This window comes from Tyto alba, unplaced genomic scaffold, assembly GCF_018691265.1.
Source record: "Tyto alba isolate M040663 unplaced genomic scaffold, T.alba_DEE_v4.0 Super-Scaffold_2, whole genome shotgun sequence".
Lineage (NCBI taxonomy): Eukaryota > Metazoa > Chordata > Aves > Strigiformes > Tytonidae > Tyto > Tyto alba.
Window position 1 is genome coordinate 29,998,639 of NW_024881282.1, and position 24,769 is coordinate 30,023,407.

Here is a 24,769-nt window from a genome sequence, read left to right on the forward strand (position 1 = left end):
AGCTTTATGGCAAGAAGCTTCACGATCATGTTCCACTGAGTTAAGAGGAAAGACAAAGAAATTATAACAATCTGAATAGACCTGCAATCTATTAATAAGTGCCAACTACTACTTTCATTCAAGTCAACAGAAATCCTGCTACTGATTCCCAACAGCACAGGACTAAATCACATCTGTACCTTGGCTCGAACTGTCTTCTCACCTTTGTTTTACTTAATCGAAATCGAATTCAATCCTGAGCTCTCTATTTATATGGACGGCGACAAGTCCAAAGTTTATGCTTCATATTAAAAGCCTGGGTAATCATGCAAACATCTTCATGAAATGCAGTGCAGCTAAAGAGATTGTTAACGGACAAGAGAAGCGGAAAGGCCAAATAGGAGAATCGCCTGGACAAGGCTGATGACTTGGTACACAATGCCGCTGCCAAGGTCCAGCTTTGCAATCTGTTAGCATACAGCTTCAAATACCTGCTTACTGCTGAGTAAAGAAAAAGATGATTAGCTAAACCAGTCGCAGAATAGGAAGCAAACAGACGGGACTAGAGCGACCTTGGGACTCTCGCTACCTGGCTGCCGGCTGTGAGATGATTCGCACTGGACGTGGTGCAAGATGGCTCACTCTGTGCATCCCCGGCTGGACACGGGCACGGACACCCAGTCCTACCTGCTCATCCATGCTGCCCACTAATGAGAACTGAGGAAAGGGAAGGGAAAAGTCTTGGGGGGGGGGGGGGGGGGGGGGGTGGAACTGCAGGAAAACTCTGCCCCTCTCTGATTAGTCATCCTGTCGGCGCTCTCGTCTCACCCACTGAAAGCAATCGGTGCTCACTGCAACAGCCAGACACAGGAACTGTCAGAAAACAAGAAGCGTTTTCCATTCACATTGCTTTGGCTGGACTCCTGACAACTAGCTTTTATTCTGTAAGCAGACAAAATGTGGATATTTTACATACATTCACAGATGTTAAAGTTCAAACAGACACGTTACACCAGAACTTGCCTGCAGACTAGTTAATAATTATAAAGTGCCACACGCCAAGGCTTGTATTACTACAGTATAAAACTCACACCCCAGTAAGGATTTGTTTAGCTTCTACATACCAGCTGATGGAGCATGTGTAACATTTTTACTGCATTTAAGATTGCATGGGTATTCTGATTTCCACCCTCTCCATTTCAAGATGTCATTAGCCATATAAACTCAGTTCAGACAGCGTCATCCAAGTATCCTTAGCTGTGTAGCTGAAGTGCTTGACATAGCAAAATACAGAAAGACCCAGTGTGCTGTTAATTCAGGAGATACACATCTACGCTACATCCTTTCCTCTGTGAAGGCCCTTCCCCAAACTAAATCTCATTTACAACACTGTCACCTTTTTTTTTTTTTTTTTTTTAATTTACCAAGTCTTTTAAAAAAGGTCTTTTTGATGTATTTGCTGGTTTACTACATCTTGTAACACAACTCAAAAATAATCTACTGACGTACAAAATAATAGTATATAACAAGCCCTGGAGCTTTTGTTAGTCTGAAATTGTAAAACAGCCAAGACAGCAAACTTTAAAAGTCATGGACTTGGAGTGAGCATGTGCAGATGTCCATCTCTGGTTTCTCTTTAGCCAGCCTCCAAATGAGCTAATAAACTGAAAGCATACATGATATGACTCTACAACTTGGCTGAAACTCTCATTTCCACTGTCGACACAAAGATATTTAGTTGCAAAGCAAGTGTCCCTTATTAAAGCCATGGCATCTGCAATTCCATTTTCAATTTTACAGTTGCTTCTGCCTCTGTGCGAGTGTTGAGCTTCCAGGCAACCGAAAGGGAAGATAAATAAGACAAAACTTGTAACGTCACAAGGGAAATGTCTTGCTCTTAGATAAAGTCTAGTGAAAACTCAATTAGTCTACTTCACATGAAAAGCAGCATTAAGACCTCTTTAGGAAACCATCTATTTCTCCAGGCAATCTTTAATGCAACGCCTGCCTCTCATTCACTTGCCCTCTGTGGATAGTTACATATTTCAGGGAAGCAAAAATGACAATAACTCTGACTAATGTGTACATTTCTGCAATTGCATTTCTGCGCCCTGCTGGAGCGCTGCGCCAATGAGGAAATGCTGGAGCTGAGTTATTGCTGGACAACCTCCGGGCTGCTTGAAGTCTCGAGCCAGCCGGCACCACCGAGCGCTGAAAGGGCTCGTGAAAACCAAAGGGGCTGGGTTGCAGTCCCCACAATTTTTTTAGGTGTCAGCAAAGTTCAGGTCACGAAAGTATGACTGAATCACAGCATTTTTAACTGGGGGACCAATGTTTGCCCTTCTGACGGTACTCTGTGAGCAGCTTTGGTTAGCCAGGGGATGTGACAGGTTTCACTCAACTGTGAATTTCCAGTGGGGAAAGAATAACTGCTCACAGTGGACCCGCACATAAAAGCAAAACAAAAACAGTAAGCCACCCTATTTTTCCAATAATAACACATCCTTTTAAAACATATGATGTGTTACTACAATATCACCACCACTCCACACCACCATCCCACCCCCTCATCCCCCTCCAAAAAAAAAAAAAAAAAAAGTTTCTCTTCAGGATTTGCACCCCAGACAAAGCCCTGGACCCAAGCGGCTGCAGGCACGGGTGGGATGCTGCCCCACTCCCGGCTGCGGGAACAGACCCGAGCCACTGTGGGCTGCGGCCACGCCGGGCTCCTGCCCCACCGAGACCCGCCAGCCCCACACACGGGTGGGTCTGCGAACGGGTCCCTGAGGGGATGCACCCAGCCAGCTCCGCTATGGAGTAGATGCTGGAAAGAAAAACTACATATACGTGTGCGTATATATATATATGTATTATATATATATATATATATATGATAAAAAGGCAAAGAGAAGCCCTCCCGCCTGCCTTACCACTCTGCCAGAAAACCTCTCGATGGCCCGCTTGACTTTGCCATAGGTGCCTTTGCCCAAGGTCTCCTGCAGCTCGTAGCGATGCTTCAGGTTGTGCTTGTGGTGATGCCGCTTCACTCCCTGCTGCTTCCTCGCCGCCGCCGCCGCCGCCGCCGTTACCTCCGGGCACGGAGCCTCCCCGAGCGGCTCCTCCATGGCCGCCGCCGCCGCCGCCGCCGCCTCGCCGTCGGCCGGCCCGGAGCCGCAGGAGGAGCAGCGGGGCTGTGCGGGGCTGCTGCCGCTGCTGCTGCCGGTAGTGCTGCCGCTGCCGCGGGCGGCCGCCTCGGCACCCTCCATGCCCGGCGGCGGGCACGGGGTGTGAGCGCCCCGCCGGCCTCGCTGCCTCTGCCTCGGCCCCCCCCCGCCCGCGCCGGCACCATGGGGCGCGGCGGGGCGGGGCGGGGCGGGGGGCGGCGGAGCCCCGCGTTCTCCCTCCCCTTCCCCCTCCCCTTCCCCGACCGCTCCGCTCCGCCCCGGCCGGGCCGCGCCTCCCCCCCCCCCCACGCCGGGGACCGCAGGAGCGCGGGGCCCGTCTGTGTGCGCTGTGGAGGACGGGGCTCGGCGGGGAGGGCGGGCTGCCTCCCGCCGCCCCCCGGGGCTGAGGACCCCCCGCCCCCGGCCTCGGAGGCGAGGCCTTGGGCCGGCCCCGCGGGTCGTGCGTGGGCACCTGCAGAGCCCGGGCGTGAGCGTGGGCGCGCTGACGGAGGGCGGGGGCCCGAGTGAGCCTGCGCCAAATTCATGCCTGGAAAGTTTTTTGAGTCTTTTTTTATTGTTTTCCAGAAAACGCTGGATTTTCCCCACTCACCAAGCAGGCGAGGGTTTCCTGCAGGGTTTAGGTGGGACTGGAACTGGCAGGAACGCATGGGCAGGCCCAGCCGCTGCCTGGCCTTGGCGTGGGCAGACACCCGCTCCAGGCTGTCGCCTGTGAGAAACCTTCCAGGGCCCAGGTGGTCGACATGCAAAACAGCACCAGGATCTTATTGCTGAGGGACCCCTCACCTCTGCTTTCGGGATCTTTGAAATACAAAGGTTTATGCTTTTCTTCATTTTAAAGTAAGGTGGTTATTTCTTTCACAAAGACATCTTGAAAACTTAAACCAATGCAGACATATAAACTGTGGCTGGGATTAGGGCGGATCAGATGTTTCCTATAGAAAAGAAGCCATCCCCAAGCCCATGGTCAGAGAAGGCGGATGGTCTCTTGTAACAGAAATGGGAAATCCGCGTGGGGTGTGGTCATTCTGGCATGCTTCAGTATGGCCAATTTGCTGGACTGATGCAAAGGCCTTCATGTGAGAGTCCTGGCTCAGTGTCTCCTCCCTGCTGGCTGTCCGTGAGGTGCAGGTTACAGCTGGGATTATCTGCTCCGCGAGGATAACCGCACAGACCTCTTGAAATCCTGCGTTCTGCTTCATGGTCACAGCAATGTCAAGGCACAGAATTCCCGGAGTCAGTAGCCCCATCCCTCTGTCTCACTGGGGGAGTGTCGACACAGGAGGTGGTCTGTGTGCTCAGGCAATTTGACTGCCTGGCTCCTGCAAAGGTTCGGGTTTGTCAGAGGTAACTAACCCAGGAATGTCCAGGTGATGGGGTGATTGATACCCAGGCACCAGCTTTGGTGAGGACTCTCATTTGGTTCCTCTAGCAAACCGGGCCGGTGTGCAAGGCTGGACTTCCTCAAGGTTTCTTCTCAAGTTAGTGAACACGCTGCTCTGAGGTTGCAGCTTTAGCCCCCCCTGACTTGAAAGCACAAGTTTCTCGGTAATTATTATGTCTGCATCTTCATTTTTGGATCAGCAGAAGTGCCCGACTGGCTCAGGGTGAATTGGCCTAGTGCAGTACCCTGCTCCTGGGAGGAGCCAGCACCGCACAGCACAGGTTGAAGAAGGCAGAAGGAATCTTGCAGTGGTCAGAAGTAACATCTCCCATGTTGGTTCTTGATCTTTGGGGGCCTGATACTGGCTTAAGCCCTGGAGCACGAAATCTAACATCTCTTCCACAGAGTGCACCACAAAGTGGCTATTCCAAAGCAGAAAAGGTAAGGGAAGCCTCACTGTTACTATACAAAAAAAGAGCACCATGTCCTCCTGTAGCCCCTTCCTTTATTTTCATTGTAGAAAGGACAAAAATTCTGTGGTCATCTCTTTGTAAGAAATAAGACTACATTGGTAGCTTTCATGTTTTTGTTGTTTTATTTTAATGCTCTGAAGCGCTATTGTGTTCCCTCCAGCTGGCACAGAATAAAGCAATGCCTGGGCTACCTGAACATGCAGGAGAGGGAGATCTGCTACTGCATCAGCCGCTGCCTTCAGTGCCCCCAGTCTAAAACCCACTCATGTAGCTGTTCTCAAACTGAGGGGATGACCCAAGAAACATCCACATGAAGGAGAAAAGGGCAGACCTGCTGCAAATAGGGGTTGGCACAGGGATGGGATGGAATGGGAATGCAGCAGCACCAAGAGGCAGGAGGAAGCTAGGATAGGGGCTGGCAACGCAGACAACAGGAGAAGTGCCCTTGATTGCCAGGAGAAATGAAAAATTGTCCTGGAATGTATTCACCTCAGTGCAACTTCACTTAAATAAATTAAACCAGTCTCGATCTTGTGGAGTGCCAAGGGTACGGCACTCTGGCAAGACGACAGTAACAACTGCCTGGTGGTTTTGCATGTCCAGTGCCAACCCCAGTCCCACCAAAGGTGAAAGCAGCCTGGATCCTGCTCTGATCTGTGCCAGCTGACTGCATGAGCAGCTCAGAAACATCTCTGTCCCCCCAGAGGGAGCAGGGAAGAATGTCCAGCTGTGGTTGTCTGTCTGGAAGCTTCTTTCAGGTTGGAACTCAGTATAGCCTATATCCACGTCCTTTATACCTCTTGAATAGGCAAAAAGCATGAATGCCAGTGGTGAAAATAGGTTTCATTATGTTACGAGCATTGTTAATACTCCCAAGAGTATTTTCTAGCTGCTTGGAAGCATACATCACCAGTTCCATAAGGAAATATGTCATGAACCATTGCTATATATTGTGATCGGAGAGGTATAAGGCATAATAAAACTCCAGAAGCTCTGAAATGAAAAATGTCAATTTTATAATGGAATAATCACAGGTACAATGTAGCATTAGAAATATCACTTTTCCTTTTAAATTTCCACACTCAAATGTGAAGCCAGAGGGCATTAAGCAAATTAAATATGTAAATTTAAACTGTACACAAGAAACTTTCTGTGCTTGTATGGAATAGCACTGGGAATTGAAAATAATGATAAATATAGAAGTACACATGTGATTGAGTCTATCACTGACACATAGAGATATTTCCTTTTAGTTTTTAGCATATTGTCAGCTTTGCAACTAGTATTATACTTGTCGCCACAGGAATAAAAAGCACTAGAGCAAATAGTAAACCAGTGTCATTCACAACAGATACAAGAATACCAAGAAGTAAAAAAATCAGAGAGGGAAAGAGAGACGGTGTTAGAATAGACATAGAAAATCTGAAATAGTGACTTTTATAGGCAGTTTGCATCATTCTAGCTGTTCATGTCCCTGTACAACATGCAGTGTTTCACTGTTTCTGAAATAAACATTTGGTGAGAATTTTAACTCTCTGAGTTTATAGACACCACTAGGTATTTCTTCATTTCTGACAGTATTATTTTATGTGAATGCTTTTCCTTATTCACAAAAAGGAATTATCCTCCCATTGAAACCAGCAGACTTCTGCTAGCCAGCTTCAAAGGAAATAGGATTAGGCTCCAATTTGCAAAACAGTATTGGAGGATATGTTGTATCAAATCTAAACTATACATATAATCACAATAAAAACGATAAAGCCACTGGTTTCAGTAGGTTTACCTTCCTGAAGTCAGTGTGAGTTGGAAAACAATCTTAAAAGATTGCAACATGTTAGCAACATAAATTTATCATAAAACTCGGTACATTTTTAGGATTCATTTTTGTCATGAACTTTCAAAATGATACAACTTATTTGTTATCTGGCATAGAGACACTCAGGATAAAAAACCCACCAGCTCTCAGTCAAATGTTTAGGTCTCCTCAGAAAGTCTACAATACCTGTAATGAGACATAAGATTCACAGACCCAATGCTAAATCATTCCATGTGTTTAGCTAAATAATAAGGAAAAATAAACACTGGATTTCAAAGATACTTGCTACAAATACTTATTTTACAAACTGAGGCCAGGTACTTTCTGTGCAACAACTATGCACATTGCAGCTTAACTTGGGGAGATGTTATCATTTGTACACAAACAGACTTTTTGCTCATAAGCACTCTTCAGTGTTGGTAGAGTGTTCAGTAGTGTTGTTACCACCCTTAGAAAGGTCAGCTTCCAGGCGGCTGGTGGAGAGCTGAAATACCCTCTTCGACTGTTCCCTGCGGCATAAGGTAGAGGAAAGAGGAGAAATGAGTACTAAAGGGATTCCTGGATGCAGCGGACCTGTATTCTCTGATACTAATGTGCTGCTCTCTTAGGTTTCAGTCCTCGCTGCTGAGCTCTAGTCTGTATGTGGAGAAACACACAACCATAGTCTTGAAGTTGACTGAGTTGTTTTGACTGCTCATGCTTGATGATCAAGCAAAGTACAGGCGTAGGCATTTGCTGGACCAAGCTGATGTGCTCAGCATTGTCCAGCCTGCGAATCTAAAGATGGTATAACTGCAAATATCTGAAAGATGCTGGCAGGCAAAACTGGAGAAGATTCTCTCGGTTGAACTTTCTCCTCTGTACAAGTACCTGCTAAGAGAGAGCTTTTTGGTCTGATGAAGTGAAAGCATATTAATGTGTTCCACTCAACGATAGGGATTATCCTTTAGAAAGAGACAGCTGGCAAAGACGGCTGGCATCCATCTGTTTCCTGCAGCAGGTATCTGCTTATTAGCTGCCCTGGCAGATCACATCTAGTCCTTGAAATTGCATGCTTTATGAAAACTACAGGAGTCACACAAGTTCAGGATTAAGATTGCAACGCTGATTTTCTCTGTAGTGAGCCGTATAAAAAACTTTACTCTGACAAGTAGCGGTCTTCTGAGGTGCGTCTTGTTTGCATCCCACAGATGTCAGTTCACTATTAAAACAATACTTCAGTCAAATACTGAATACTCACAACCTGGACCTGGATCTAGGGCCCAGATTCAGAGGTTATAACTTCCATCTAAATTCATGTATCTACTCTTCCTATTTGATTGCCTCTAGGCCTCTTGAGATGTTCATGCAATGGGAACTGTAGAGACTTAGGTGGAGTTAAGCCCTCTGAATCTGGATCCTGGACCCATGATAGAGCTTTATGGGCAACAAAGAAACTGAAGAATACTTGTACGTCTGTTTGGAGAGGGCTCTGAAATTTAGGCCAGGGTTCTTTATAATAGTGTAAGACTTCAAATAGGAGAGGAGCTGTATGTCCATAAAACATCTTTTAAAATTCCATTTCCGAGCCTCAAGCCTTTGCTTCAGTGGCTTTCACTGACAATTTAGACAATGAACGTGTTATCACTTTTTCCTGTAATACTGTATTTCTTCTACTGCTTGGTATGTTTTATTGGAATACCCATAGCACAGAGGATACCAGTTGCCTGCTGAATTTACATTTCCGAAACTGAGAATTCATTTACATATTTACATATGCATTGCATGCCTGTATGTTTATGTCACATGATTTTATCCGTGTAAAATCTGCTTTTCTACACTCAACAGTGCTGCATGATACCTGAACTCCTCGATGCTATTGCTAAACTGGGGCACTCAACACCGCTGAGAGGTGCGGAAAAACAACCCAAACTGCACAGTAGAAAAAACTGAAATGTAGGGGCTGAGGCTCAGGATCTCTTCTGTTGAAGAGTTTCCAGAAGGATTGAGCACACACAATTGCTTCTTCTTCTGTTGCTTTCCTATTTCTCATTCAGCTTAGATATTCTTTCAGTAAAACTCTGTTATTTTGTTATTTATATACTATTTTTTATTAAATCAATGATCCACACAATCCAAACTACCACCCCCCCCCATTCTCCTTCCCCCTGCACATTAATCCTTTTGGGATTAAACTCCGCATACATCAGCAGGCTGTAATAAGGAAAACCAACACTGCAGCTTTCATCATCGTGAGCCGGGAGTTGCGGCGAGCCACGGTTGCTGGGTTGTGCATGTCACCAATGCAAGCTGCAAAAAAGAACTGAAAAAAAGTAATTAAGTCACTCAGCAGCACGCTCACCTCCTCTCATCACTTCCCTTCTTTGCCCTCGGTTTCCTCCCTTCCGCCGCCTCTGTTTTTTTGCCCTTATTTTGAGAGACTGGCTGGTTGCATCACTTTCAACCATCACCACGCCAGGCCACAGGCCGGCAGCCGGGTCCCCGCCCGGCCCGCTTTGCCCACCGCCGGCTCCCACACGTGGAACAGCCGCTCTCGGCGTAGCTTACGCGCGCACGCACACACACGGCTTCCCCGAAGCGGCGCCGGGCGCGGTTGTCCCACAGCCATTTCGCAACGCCTCCAAACCCCCAACTCCTCCAGCGCAACGGGCCATGCAAACGAGGTGTCTTAACCCTGGTTCTCGGCGCTGCAACCGCAAGCCCTTGGCAGGTACACGCGGGCAGATCGCGGCGGTGCCTGTGGGTTGTGGCGGAAAGGGCGGAGCGGTGCAGCCGCCGGCTGGGTTGGGGCCGGGGGGCAGCTGGAGAGGAGATGGGGGCTGGGTGGGGTGTGTGTGGGGGGGAAGCGAAATGCAACCCAGGTGCTGGCGGCCTCGGGGGCATCCTGGCAGAGGCCGCCGGCCCGCCCCGGGGAGCTGCGCCCCGTGGGGGCCTTCGCTCAGAGATGTTTGTATGGGAACGTAATGGGGAAGCGTGAACTTTTGCCGCCGTGACCCCTTCATCCTGGATGACTCACGGATGAGATGGGGCAGATACGTCCCTCCAGGACTCTGGGATTTCCTGCCCAGTCTGATCGAGTGGAGCTATCACAGCCACGGGGTAGATCCTACAAGGAGCGGCGTTTTAGCCTCAGTTGTGGTTTTTGTGTGGTGTTCATTGCAATGATGCCTGTGATGAAGAAAACCAAAAGTATGTTTTGCACAAGATGTTTGTTTTGATGTTGAGGTCTGTGGATCTGTGTCTAGACTGTATAGTTCTTTTCACGCAGCTATTGGGTGCATAACCAGTTTTCTTGGAAATACAAGGGTAAGGCTACTCCAATAGTATAGGAACTAAAAAAGACTTTTTTTTTTTTTATCTTAAATATATATATTTCTTAGAGTGAAGGAGGTTAAGCACAGTATGTTATGCTAAAACTCATGCTGCATGTGGGATCAATGAGTTACTGGATGCTCATGCCTTTGGATGCACTTATCTGTACAAGCATTTCCCCAAGACTGTCACTGACCAGCAGATCATGCCCAGTTACTGAAAATGGACCCCACGACACTTAGAACGTAACATCTACCATGTCATGATAGATATACAATGTACCTCATCGGAAAGAACAGCATTTGTTACATGTGACTGATAACATGCATCACTTCCCAGGGTACAACCCTGGCTTGGCAGTGTGGGTATGCGATTCAAGCATAGAGGAGAAAAGGGCCCTGTGTGCCACCTCACTCCTGTTAGGAGACAAATCCGTGGGGAACACGGCAGGCAATGTGGCTCACTATTCCCTCTTTCTGTGTGCTGTAGGCTGGCCAGCAAACTCCTTCCCTCCATAGACAAAGAGGAGCAAGGGCTGAATCGTGCCTTCCTGAACTGCAGCCCTTTTCTTTCCCGGGGGGGTTTTTTTGGAGAACTCCACCCTTTGCCACGGGCTCCATGCTAGGGACATAATCTGGCCCTGAGGAATCATCTCCAGCTCCCACCTCCCTCTGAATTCTCACTGAAATACTGGAATTCAGCATAGTGTGCCTCATGGCTTCATAGCTGTAAGACTGGCAGCATTTTTCCTTCACTGTTTATTAGTTTGTCAAACCCAAAACAATACTAAATTAGAAAACAGATTCAGTGCAGAGGCTGTCAGCTTCTTTTAGCTTTATTTTGTTTACTTTTCATTTGTCTACAGCCACTTCCTAGCTCTAGAAAATAGTGTTGTCTATGACTTGTAAATAAAATTAGGTCAAATAATAAAAACTGTTAATGGCGACATAATCATTTTATGGCAAATGATTAGAAAGACGTAAACAGAATATTATGACTTTCGGATGTGTACCAACAATATAGCATGACTTTCACAGGAAAAGGACATACCCAGAAATCTGGGGCAGCAAACTACAAAGAGCAGTTAAATGGAAAATGAATCTGTTTGCATATAGATGCCCGAAAACAAAATATAATTTTCCATTAGATCTTTTTAAAATCCCATCCCTTACGCCTGTTTGCTAGCAGGGAGAACTCTTTAAATCAGTAGCAAACTGGCTAAGCGACAAACTTGATCAAAGCCTCATTATGCATGAAAATTTCATTTCGCTGGCTAGGGAATTGTGAGGGGGAAGGTTTTGTGGCTCTCAGTGTTTCCTTTGTGCTTCTCCTGCAGCATAAAGGGAATTGCAAATTTCCAAAACCCCCATAGCAGGTGTAGGGGAGCAGAGGACGCCACCCCCTCGTGCGCTGGCGTCCAGGAGAGCAGTGACAGCCCCCCCTGACTCCAACACCGTCCTCATTGCTGGGTGGGTGTCAGGGCTGGGGTATGGGGGGGTTTGGGGTGAGGAAGAGATGCTCTTGCTATGCTAAAATGACAGGTCACTTTCTTGGGGCTGATGCTAGCTGGTTCACCTGACAGCTGCCCCTGGGCTTCTCCAGCCTGCGCTGAGGCCACAGGCAGTCACAATTTAACAACCCCGAAAAGACAACATAGATCTTAAGAGAAGATGCAGCCACAATCCTACGAGGAGAAGCGAGGCAGCACATTGATGCTGCCAGCTTCCCTGTATCAATGCAAAGTGCACAATGCTTTGGGTAATGCTAACTGTAGGAAAGAGCTACCTTCCCCAGCAAGTCCGCAGAGGCTTGAAGAGATGCTTCCCTCTCCTCCATGAGCTGTGGTGAAGCAGAAAATCTGGCCCAGGGCCTAAAAACACTTTTAAACTTGTGTCTCCTTATCTCTCCTCCAGAACTAGAATACTCTTTCCTGCCTCCCAAGAATTATACAAAAATAAATCTTCTCGGTTCTGCAGAATGCTTTGCTGACACTAATTGTGTTGTAAGAAAGAAACAGATTTATTGTTAATGGAACAGGACACTCATTTCTAAAGAACATGTTTGAAGGTCTGTTACCAAGATGAAAAAAGTATTAAAATTTAATAAGAGGAGCAACGTGACCTCTGCATACTTCCCATTGCTTTAGCAAGGCCAAATCCTTCTCACTTTACCTCAGCTTGTGCTAATCTCCACGAGGGCTCCACGCACAGGAGCCTCTGCCAGCACCGAAGCCTACAAAGAACACCAGTTAGGCTGCCGAGAATCAATCAGATGCTGCTGCAAAACAACTGGAAATTACTAATCTTCTCCCTCCGCATTCATTCCCCCTTGCCATGATACTGTCTGAAGTCTAGTGTCTCATCCCTCCCTGCTTCTGTTCCCTTCCCTTGGTCTCCAACGCACCCTCATTTGCTGGGGCAGATGTGGCAAGCTTGTTGTGGGCATTTCCCCCTTCGGACCTAGACATGAAGCTCAAGAACTTTGCTTCATTAGGGCTTTCGTTGCCTTTCTGCTTAGGCTTCATAAAAAGGAGGGCTTTCACCTTCCACCCCTGTGTGCCTGCTGGCACCTACAGAATATACCTGGGGTTTTCCCAGATCTCACTGGCTTTGCACTGACTGACACTCTTCCTCTGCTCTGCATCACTGTGGTGTGAGCTCCTGAGTGTGCCATCTGCACACTTGCTTTCTGTGGGTGGTAATCACAGAATCATAGAATGGTTTGGGTTGGAAGGGACCTTAAAGATCATCTAGTTCCACCCCCCTGCCCCGGGCAGGGCCCCCTTCCCCCAGCCCAGGGGGCTCCCAGCCCCGTCCAACCTGGCCTTGAACCCTTCCAGGGAGGGGGCAGCCACAGCTGCTCTGGGCACCCTGGGCCAGCGCCTCACCATCTTCACAGTAAAGAATTCCTTCCTAGTATCTAATCTAAATCTACCCTCTTTCAGTTTAAAATGATTAGCCCTCATCCTATCACTATATTCCCTGATAAAGAGTCCAGAGAAAAACAAAGATTGGCACTAGATCATCAAGAAAAGCAATCATGAGGTGGCATCAGGCACGTTCATTTTTAAATGGGTGACTTCTTCCTGGACATCCCCTCTCCCGCAATTTTCAGCTCCGTTGGAAACGTGTAGATCAAATGTCCCATAGAGGGAAATGAATCAGCCGAGGTTGTAACTTTACACCCGCGTTCGGTGGGGAAACACGATGGCTAGAGTTCTAAGATTTCAACCTGACCGTTGCAATGGCAATGCTCATAGGCGAAAAGAGAAAGGAGAAAAGGTGCTTCTTGCCACAGCTTTATCTAATGTGATCTCTGGTCACCGTTGATGAAAGGGAAGGAAGCTGCTTTGCTCTAGGGAGCGTAGCAGACCCTTTCTGTAGCACCACCAAGTGGCTGACCGTCTGTAGAAAAATCTGCAGAACAAGCATGCAGCAGCAGTGCTGCACAGCAACGTTTTCCAACTACTTTACTGTCTTTTAAGCAGTAAATATAATTTTCAGTATGCAGACTTGGATGTAAATTGGGATTAACATCACTGAAGCTGGCCAGAGTGCAGGTAAAGGCAGTATTAGGCGTGTTGCACTGAAAGCTGTCAGAGGAAGACTTGCAAAACCTTAATGCTTATCTGTTGTTGTGGGTGAGCACACGTCTTGAGCTGTGAACCAGAACCTGGTTGCAATAGCAGTGCTAAAAAGAGTGATAGAACTTTTTTTTGACATTTTTTTCACTGGGAGGTGGTATCAGGAATCGGTGGTAGGAGAGATCTTTTAATGATTTTTGAGCAGAATTTACTTCTCCTGAAAAAAAAAAAAAAAAAAAAAATCCTTGTGAATTTATAAATGAAAGGGGTTGTGATCAGAAATGAAGACAGGATCTGGTTCCGTGAAAGGCTCCTGCTGTAAAATTGCCCTGTGCCAGTGATACATGATCCGTGAAGCTTCTTGCTATGACACATTATAAGCTATTGCTGCCCTACCTTCAGGGTTGCTCCTCGAGGAGGATTCCTTTGCCTTGAGCCTTCTTATGATGGAGAGGGGCCTGTAACATCTTGATTGCTCAAGCTCACCACTGCCACAGGGTCTTGCAAGCACAGGGGTTGCCTGGGACGTCCTTCGTAAAATCTGGCTCCCAACATGATCCTCAGGAGCACACGAGCATCTAGCATAAGAGCCCAGGCCACTGGTAACTGCTTGGTCATGGGTTATTTGAACCCAAAAATCTGACTAATGAACAGACTAAAAGTACTGCTCCTGGGACCAGACTGTCAGGCTACATCTGCATAAAACTTATTTAAGCAAGTTTCAATGCAGGAGCAAAGCCCTTGCCTCTGCGGTAATTAGCCCTTAGAAAGGCACACTGTGTAATATGCCTCTCAGCTATCATGTCCCCCTTTAATCGCTGTATTCATCAATTGTAGGTATCATTAGGTCTCAGCCAATGACCCCTACTTGCTTCCTGGCCAAAAAGGAGGACACTGAGGCTTGTGTTCATCAGTGACCTTTTGCAGTGCCACAGCAACATTAGCTCCCTTCTACCTCCAGGAACGGGGGAGGACTAAAGGCATCTCTGCCCTTCACAGAGGCTGCTCAGGTGAAAAGAGCCCCAGGAGGAATAAAAGGCCACCTTCTTCTGTACCAGCTAATGCTTCTGTAATTAGTAGAGCAGGTGCTCAGCGGCCATTCTGTTTCCCTGCCTGCAAACTTGCAACATAGCCAGAGATGCCTGAGGTGCCGCTGTTTGGAAAAGCAGCAGAAGACCCAGCATTCCGAATGACAGATATATGCTTTCAAAAATACATTTCTTAGCGTGACAGGCAGAGCTGAAAGGAGCCTGAGGTGAAGTCTGAGGTGAAGCTCTGCAGTGTCCCATTTCAAGAACAGCAGCTGCCAGTGGTATAGTTGTTGGACTCATCCTCCAGCAAAACACTGCAGATGTATAATGGGAATATTTTTATTTGAAAATAAGAGAAACACCAACAGAACAGGACCCATTATAAGCAAGTTTGAGAGAGCTAAATGTGATTTTCAGAGGAGGTGATTATGCATGGCTACCGCAGCATTTGATGGGAGCAGTGGCTCTTCAGAACTCCTGAAGAGAAGACTAGATGGACCCTGGGGGAAAGCAGATAAATTGAGTCAAAACAGATGGCCGTGCCTAATTTCCAAGGGATTATTATAATGAATAATAACTGTGCATTTCTGCGTGTGTGTCCGTGATATAACAAACAGCAGCATATACATATGACATATATAAATAATAATATCTACATATATGTATGTATGTACACATGCAAGCTTATATTGCTTAAATAGCTATAGGAGACATCATGTCAATATTAGCCATTAATATTAAACATCCTTTTATGTTTATCTTGATGCTTGAGGATCTGAAAGCCAAAGTTGACAAGGAGTTGAAATATTGTTCACTGATAGCTCTAAAAATATAATCACGGTGGAGCACATCACTACATTCAAGATGAAGTCAAGCTGCCTGTTGTAATACAAAGCTGGGCGCTCCATTGTAGCTCTGGCCATCTGCATACATGGTATATTTAAAATGGAAAAAGGCCTCTGGGGAAAATGAGCCAAATTCACCATGGGTACAGACAGGCATGGCTCCTTTGAGGTCTGCAGAATGCATTTGCTTACACTGGTAATGGATTTAATCCAGAGGCTGTTGTTCTTTATGAGACCTCATTTTTCTTTGTGTTTATGCCAACATAACTCCACTTACTTCAGTAGGAATAATACTAATTTATACCAGTGTAAGCGGCCAAAATTTTTATTTTTGCTTTTCAGCACAGATGCTAGATAACTTTCATAGCCTATTTCCTTTCCTACTTTACTGTAGTTTTTCTACAGGTGCTGTTCCTCTGATTTTTCTACATTTACTTCAGCTTTCCTTAGTCTCAATGAGAAGGCAGCCAGGCTTTCAGTGCCCACATCCAGTACCTAGTCCTTGGAGTGGATGTTTCTTCCCAGTGCGTATACCACTCCTGGTGCTAATGGATTGCCCAGTTGCCTTCACTGGCATTTCCCTCCCGCTACAATCCCGGCCACCACCACTCCAGCTGGGAAGGGCTGCGCCCTCCAGTAGTTCATTAATGCTACTTGTTAATTGTCCAAAGACCGAAGACCTGCTCCATGTGCATGAGGCATCCCTTCTTTTCCTTGTGGGTTGGCTGGACAACATCATTTTCCCTGGAAAAATAGCTTGCAGTTAATAACATAGGCCACATCAATAAAACCAGGTAGTAAACAACAGCATGCAAGTAGCAGGCAGCATTGTAGAGCATCAGAGCCTTTCAAAAAGGCTTCGTATTTAGTGGTCAGGAGAGCAGGCCAGAATGAAGGTAATCGTAACTCTCCCTACGATGCAGTTAGCAAAAAGCACACATCTCTCTCTGCCTCTTTTACTGTCAGACTTTGTATCTCTGGACTTAACCTTGCACTGAGTTCCACCAAAAGCAATTCCCCATTTCCTTAAGTTTTGCATTCCTGGCAATCAGTGGCACAATAGGTGAAGGAATTCGGGCTGTTGACTTTATACAGGTTACTAAGGAGAGACCAAGGCAGAAAAGGCTACCTAAGCATCACGCTGAGGGTGTGGTAGGTGAGGTTAAAGTACAAGCTGCCTTTCTTAACCGCCTGTCCTCTCGCCGAGTGATGTCATTTCCCCCGACAGCTCGAGCATTAGCTCTCTTGTCGATTGAAAAATGAGTCCCGGAGGAGCCTAAATTAAAGACGCCTGTACAAAAGTGCAGGGCCTGACCCCTCGCAGCTGCGCTGGGGCTAATACTGATTCATTGTGCTGCTCTATGTTACAGTCCTAGGGCAGAACGAGGGGGCAGGGGAGGGATACAGAGGCATTTCGGGCTCCTCATTAGCTCATTCATAGACACCTGGCGTCCCGCCTCCTCCTCACGCTTCAGTGCATCCCACCCCTATTGTATAGAAAATCCACTTCTTTAGAGATCTGAACTGCTTGGGCTGGACAAAGACCAAACTTAAATCTGCAGCTGCCCAGGAAGAGGCTTTCTCCATCAGGGGTTGTTATCGAGGAGCTCTGATGAGAGAGTGGACTGGGGAACTCCCCTCGCCTCTGTCACTTCCAGTTACAGGTTCGGATGGATGCATCTGCACATATTTTTCTTCCTTCACATAAATAACACGGGACACTCTGTAGCTGATGTGGACTGTCATGCCTCTGCTGACCCAGTTTAGCTCCAGAGCTTTATGAGCGGTGTGTGACCTGCTGCACTCACGGTGTTTGGCCGGACAACACTCCAGCTGTTTGCCGCCTGCAGGAAACACTTAGCGTCACGGGGCAGTGAGGCCAGAATACCCTCATGGCAGTTCCTTCACCCTCAATGAATCTGCATCAAGGGTAAATCTGAACTGACAAGGGCCAGCTCCTATTCTCAGTTACTCCAGGGAGAGCCTGAAATTGCACCATTAGCATCCAAGGAGTTATTCTGGATCTACATGGGCACAAGTGCAAGCAGAATCTGGCACCAAGTTCAAAGAAGCGAAACAGTTTTATGTCAAAAAGGAACAGCAGCAGGCAGCACATATAGGCTATATAGTCCCAAGTTTTGAAAGGAAAAGAAGCATAAAGTTAATAGAAAACCTTTGTGGCTACTGAATATGTTTTATTTTTGAATCCTCTGTGAAACCGATCAGTCCTTTTGCTTATAAAAATAGATGCAACAGGTGTTTCAAGACTTTTGTGCCTCATGTTAAGGGCACCAATAAAAAGCTTATGGTCAGTGAAACCTGGAGGAGAAAGCAGGATTACAGTTGAAATACTTCTGCCCCGCTACACCAGAGAACATCTGGAGCCGTGCCATTGACCGGGGGAATTTAAACCTACCTCTCAAAGGCTTTGCATATCTGATCACCATTCCTACTATCGCTGTCTAAATAGCCTCATGCTGGTAAGCCTCATGCTTTAGTTAGTGGCTTCTCTTCCTGTTCTCTACATCTAACTCATCTCTTTCAAGGGGATGCTGAGGAGGAGCGTTGTTATCTGATTTTCTCTTGATTTCCTTCTTTACGCTGATGTGTTTCCTGTGTTTTCTTTGGGCACATCAACTAAACTTCAGTCTTTAAGAGCATCAAAGACAAGCTGCCTCCTAAGGAATGATGCTAGCCAAGCTGCAGCATAGGGGTGTGAACATTATGCAAATAGCAAGATAGGGAGCTAAGAGGGGGGGTTTTCACAGCAGCCTAGGGGAACTGGATGGCTGAATCCCATTAGCATTGCAGTGAGGTTTGGCAGCCTTGCTCTTCCTGGCCACCTTTGAAGAAGTCTCTGCACAAAGCTGAAGTCTAAATGTTGCATGAAGCAAGATGTGCTGTTACTCCCACAGGATTGAGTACTGCTCATTGCTATTTTAGTAGCTGAGATGGAAGCTGTGGAAGAATCCCCAGGCACAACTCCCATTATCCTATGTAGGCATATATAAAGAAATATAAGGAGAATTTCAGGCGCTGTCAGAAGCTGTTATCAGAGTATTGAAGATCTGTACAAATCTGTACAGGCAAATCAGCTAGAACGATACCTGCAACATATCCCTGTATTTGGGAAGACTTGTACATCTTTGTAATTACACTGTATTTATAAAAAGTGATTGGTGTTCTTCTTCAGAGATTCACACACACTCTAGCAAATGCTGTGTAAATTACTCATGTCATCTCTTCAATCACCCCAGAAAGCCTGCTCAACGGAAGCTAGCTTCCCTGTTCTAGGGCAGCAGATAGGAAATTCTGCCCCAGTTTGAAAACACTGGATCTGGGACAGCAAGAGGCAGTTAATCAACATGTTTAGCCCAAAGATGGGCACTACCAGACCTGTTCTACACAACACCTTAAGTAATGCAAGTTCTTGACTGATTATGGAATCGCTTTGACTTTAAAGTACATTTACACTACCAGAATGATGAGAAAGTGCTCTCATGTCTCAACAAACCAAGCTGCAGAATTAGGGCCTTCAGCATTCCCTCTCATCCTACGGGCGCTGCAGTCTTCCTTCGCCCTCCACTGCTGGAGTGGGGCAGGAGGGTGACCAGGCAGCGATGAAGCTCTGCACCCTGCTGAACCTGGGTGCTCTGGGAAGGTCTCCCGCACACCTGCGTACTCACTTTTAGACATTTAACATCATTAGAGCATCAGAACAATGTGCTGTTTTCTCCTTGTTTGTAAGTATGCAAGAGTTTCTTTGACAAGGAAATACCTACTTTAAAACAGTTTAATTTTGACCTTGAAAAGAGTAAATAGAGTTGAACTGCCTCAGTTGAAATAGTCGAAATAGAAGTTGAATAAAATAAAATTGTCTGTAACAAATACTCCGAATTAAAGGAGCGGGAGAGGTCAAGGAAAGAACAGACAGACCTCACAGGTCCCTACCAAGGGTTAATACAAGGTAGAACAATATTGTTATGGAAGCACATGAAGCTGTAAGATTCTCCACAAGATCAGGACTCATATTAAAAAAAAAAGTTGTTTTGAATAAACTTATTGGTAGAACCTGCATTAGAGATCTGCCAAAACACCCAACCTTCTTCCTTGATGACTGCGAAGGAGACTCAAAAATACAGCCAGAGAGAGGTTTCATTGCCAGAAATGTACATCTAATATCTAAGATCAAAATGTACAAGCAGAATTTCACCCATACCTTAAAAGTTGTCGTTATTTTTGAAAGCAGGTAAACTGGTGGTCTTGAGTCTTTCACTGCACTGAGGATCTTTTCCCAGAGGGAATTTTCTTTAACTGCGAGGACTAACTCCACTGTACTGGAAACAATGTGGGAAAAGGATTTCTCCCATGGTAAAAGCATTTCAGCGAGCACATTGAAGAGGAATGCCTGGGACTTGAATACAGGGAAATCCAAAGCTGACAGCCTGGAACAGAGGGAGATGTAACAAGGCAACTTTTTTAAAAAAAAAAAAAAAAAAAAAGAAAAAGAAAAAAGTGCTAATTACAAACATATGTAAAGCATAAGGCAAGAAAAAGAAAACGGAAAGAATGGCAAGGATCCTGTGGCAAAGTGACCGGTGGTGAGCTGTCATGCCCAAAGCCACAGGATGAGGCCCACAGCATTTATTGCTCACTGGAAGTAATTTTTCAAGTCAAGGAGCAATCCTTCTCCAACATAAATGAAAAATTCCAGTCAGCAGAGGGTAACTGAAGCCCCCTTAAAACAAAAGTATCATTGAAGAGGGACTAATAAATCACCCAGTGACTAGATTTTTTCCTTTGGAGTGGGGAACTCCTCTCTCAAACCAGGTCCCTGTGTCAAGCCCATCCCTGTGGTATTAACAAGCCGCTTCAGGATGTGTTTATCTTTACCCAGTACAAACTTCAGAGGGATGTAAGCACTCTGAATTGGGGCAGGGAGTTTGGACCGTGCTGCTAGCCTGAGCTCCCAAGCCCCCTTTGCCTGAATAACCCCATAGTAAATCTCTGCTTCTGCTTGCTGGTTTCAGATTGGGAAGGAGGGAAGGAAAGGAGCTCCACTGGGCTCCTCTGCTCAAGTACGTACTAAACCCCACTCCCCAGCACAGGCTTCTTTCCAAACAGTTTAGGCATGAAGGAAGTTTGGGCTCACACTCAAGATACAGAATAGCTGCGCCCTCTGAAACTCCCTTCCCGTTCACAGGCAACAGTACCGATGTCGGCTGAATTCACCGAAGAACGTGGCGACATACATTTGCTTGTTGCATTCTTGATTCCTTTTTGCAGGAATCAAGTGCAGATCACTAGCCTCAGCCATCACCCTTGCCTCCAAATTTCATCCAGGAAATGTTGAAATCAGGGCTGTATTAACCACCTGGCTGCTTCTAATAGTTCAGACAAAAATGCAAATGCTGAACTTCACTTGCTACAGTGCATCTTTTCTCACTTCATTTCTCTTTTGTCAACACAAAAAAGCACACCTAGTCCTGAACTTGGACTGTGCAGGGAAGATTGGAAGTACATAGATTTATTTCATTGCTCCTCAGGCTCAGGATGACTTTTTGTTACGGTGACATCAGAGAAACTGAAAGGAATAATAAACAGGACTCCAAAAACTCTTTTTAATAGATGTGCTTCTTTTTATAGTTCAAATACTTTCACAAACAGGGATTTAGCTCTTTTCAACCATTTGAAACAGCAGCTCCATTACTGAATTAATTTTATAGGTAAAGCAGTCAATTCTGCCCATTCTAATGAATACAAAATAGAAATCTAAATGCAACCCTTCACCCAACCCTTCGTGATTCCTGTGGACTTTGGTGAAGATACACTAATTCTAGAATGCTCAAATACATGATTTCTATCTCACATTATGGAGCTGCCCACACTTCTGGAGCACTTAGTTGCAGTGCTTAAAGTCCTTGATCTTCCTCTGACCTGAACCAAAAACTATTCTTGAGGGTTGTATTTAATAAATAATACCACTATCTGTTGCCAACAGCATTATAAGTATTCCCTGTCCATACAGAAAGAATGGACAGAAGAAATAGAAGAATCTTTGCCCTTGAAAAAAATTACAAACTGACAAAGCTCCCCAAATCCTGGAAAATGTGTACTGGGGCTGGAGGCTGGAAAGCAGCAGGTGTCTGTTTTATTTGGTCCTTGCAATTTTTGCTTCGTAACCAAATTCTTCACCTTCCCCTATCCCTGTCCCACACACGACTCATCCAATTGCTATGGAAGTCAACAGAGAAGGATCTGTCTGTGCCCGTGGGCCTCAGATCATATCGCATGAAAGATGTGATCCCACAGGAGACGGGAAGGGAAAGGTGCAAAACCACCTTGAAGTTAACTTTCTAGAAAAGTAACGGGCGCAGTGGTTGCCACCAGCCCGCCTGGACCAGCTGATCTCTCTGCCGTGTGCCACACTGCTTCAGCACACCTTGTCTTTGTCCCTCTGCTGTCTCTGGTTGATCAGCTCCTTTGGGCAGGTAGTTTCTTATGTGACTATCCAGCAGAGGAGGGTAGTGTTGACACAAAGGACAAATGCAGCCTGCACCCTCTCTTCCTACAGCTCCACAGCTAAATTTTTGCCGATGTTGTTACAAGATAACCCAAAAGTGCATATGTGATAGGTAGCACACTCTGAGGGCTCTGTGATGTCCTGGCCTGATCCTTTGATTTAATCAAAGGAGGTTCCCCTGAGCCCAAAGAAGGCCGTGAGGAGTCGTCCTGCTGTCTCTACTGCTGCCGCCGATTTGAAATCCCAACGATTTCGGGAGGAGGTACAGGGCTTTTTCCAGTCATGCCACCAACCTGCAGTCACTGGAAGGCTGTGACATTCTTCTGGGATGCTGTAATGCGGTTTGGTCACTGAACGCATTCTAGGACAGAGGTATTTTTCATGGGTCTAGAAAGTTATTATCACCTCAGTTAATTATCTGTAAGGATTCAGACTCCAGCAAATGTTAATTATCCTTCCATCAATCTCATGTTCATGAAGGCTTAGTAGGGCTATTTTTAGCAATGCAAATATCTCCTTCCTGAATGGAAAAGTTGCTCTTTTTCTTTCATATCCTATTTTTAAATGTTAAACACATTAGACAGAACTGAGGGGCTTTTTTCCCTCTCTTAGAAACCATGGTAAGAATGCGTAATACTTAAAGTGCTAAGAACAATGCCATCTTCAGACCTGAAAGTATGATGTTAGAAATCTGGTACGTAAATGTGGCAAAAAATATCAGAATGGAATGCTTGAAATCCACATTTAATCCTACAAAATATGCCATTGGGAGTGGGATTTGATGCCCAGAGCGTTCCAATGGACAGGTGCCTAAATAAGTCTTCTCATCCAGCGCCTGTTAGGGTAGGGTTTGAACCTCTGGGCAATGGCATTATACGCATGACATAGGAACAACAACAGCTTCATTCACTCGGGGCACTACATTCAGATCAGTCAATGTCCCTTTTGTTTCCAGCTCTGAGGGTTGTGATGGGATCTCTGAAGGCATCAGCTGAACGTGTACCAGCGTAGCTGCTCTGCCTGAAACTCCTGGCAGCTGGAAACAAAAGCATCGAGGAGGCTGACCCTCAGGTAGGTGTTTCCTCTGGACCTTAATGATCGGGCTGTCTATACCATTAATGTTCACAATCTTTTGAACAGAAAAAGCTAGTAAATATGACCTGAGGCCCAGCCTGCTTCCCCAACACCACAAACCATATTTGTTTAATCTATAAACTATACAAGCCAGTAGTATTACCTCCTTTGATAATGTTCTTGTGCTGCTATGACCAGGCCCTGAGAAGAGGACTTCAAAAAGGAAAGGCTCGCTCAGTATGGGAAGACCTGTTAGCTATTAGGTGTTCTGGTAAACAGCTCCGATGCACTCGAAAGAAAGGAGAGGATTTTTGGAGCTGTAGGTATGGGAAATCATTGCTGGGTATATTACATGCTTTTTGTGTGGCTTTGGGCACAGTGCTTTGGCCTTGATTTTGTACCGGGAAAGGAAATGGCAGTGTAGCTACTGATTTCAGTGGGATCATCAGGACCCTTGTCAATCTGCAATTGCTAAGTTTCCCATCTGGTTGGAAATTTGCTTTTAAGACCTCACTGTTTCCAATTTACAGACTTCAAGCACTCCGCAGAGGTTGTCCAAGGGAGGGTCCCCAGGCTGTGCAGCTCGGAGGTAGCCTGCTGCCCTCCTCGGGCTCCCAGGCAGTCCGCCTTGCAGGTTGGATCCCGCTCCCTTGCACAGAGCATTTTGAGTTTCCAGGGCAGGGAAGTACTTGGTGATAAAGATTTTGCGGCCTGAGTGACACTGAAGTGTGAACTATCCAAACGCATTCTGGGAACTGCAATGTTTTGCTTTTACCTATCTCTAATGATGATGTCAATTCATTTGTTTAGATTGTGTCTCATACTAGTGCTCTCTCTAAACAGATGGCTCTGCAGTGGCTATCACCTCAAGCCCTGTTTTTGCTTATGGCTTCAAATTATCACTGTAAAGCAAATAATATCTAAGCATCATATTCTGCATCTCCCCCCTGACATGTATATATCGATGGGAAGTTTAGTGAAAAGGGAGAAAGGAGGGGAAAAGGAAACATTATAAGAGCTTTGTTTGAAAGTCAGAGCACTAAAAAAAATATATGAAAGTCTCAAGGTAACCCTGATTCTTTCTGCACTTGTTATGTTTTCCATCCTTACTCATAACTGTAGGACTCCATCCCAACCCCAACCTAAGCAGTATTGACAGGAAAGAATTATCTGCAGGAATTTAACATATTTACATCTAGAGAGTGCCAAAGGAAAATCTTTCTGAGTGGAACAAAGCCGGCCTTATTTGAACTAGCTTCTTCCTCTAGAATTGTGGATGGACACCAGGGTGGGGCGCAGGAGTTAACTGCATAATAAGTATTTCATCAAAACTACTTTTCTCTAAACAGGATATGCAGTAAAACGAGAAATTGCTTCTTTGGCTTTTTTTTTCCTGTCACAGTGAAACCGGGATCACTTGAGAAAAGATTTGTCCCCCAATGCTAAGCTCAGCATCTAGACAGCATCATCTTGAAAAGATTTTGAGATGTATTATTTGTATAGCCATAACAGCCAAAGGAACACCTGCTCCATAAGCTTCAGTGTAAAAAAAAAGCAGAGTTCAGGG

General features: G+C 45.9%; 1 protein-coding gene and 2 long non-coding RNA genes across 3 annotated transcripts in view; 1 reads left to right on the plus strand and 2 right to left on the minus strand.

Annotated features, from left to right (window-relative positions):
• Positions 1–3,317, minus strand: part of NUAK1 (NUAK family kinase 1) — a 49,306-nt gene extending 45,989 nt beyond the window's left edge. The window contains exon 1 of the mRNA XM_033004409.2: positions 2,910–3,317. Coding sequence (XP_032860300.2) covers positions 2,910–3,245 — 336 coding nt within the window. The 5' untranslated portion in view covers positions 3,246–3,317. The remainder of the gene's footprint in view (positions 1–2,909) is intronic.
• Positions 3,318–8,900: 5,583 nt separating this feature from the next.
• LOC116964543 lies at positions 8,901–9,467 on the minus strand. Its single transcript, XR_004408788.1, has 2 exons — positions 9,394–9,467; positions 8,901–9,136 (listed from the first exon to the last, which is right to left on the minus strand). It is a non-coding gene; the product is annotated as an uncharacterized LOC116964543 (long non-coding RNA).
• Positions 9,468–9,477: 10 nt separating this feature from the next.
• LOC116964544 lies at positions 9,478–24,019 on the plus strand. The gene is made up of 3 exons (XR_004408789.2): positions 9,478–9,544; positions 23,084–23,199; positions 23,733–24,019. It is a non-coding gene; the product is annotated as an uncharacterized LOC116964544 (long non-coding RNA).
• The last annotated feature ends 750 nt before the right edge of the window (positions 24,020–24,769 follow it).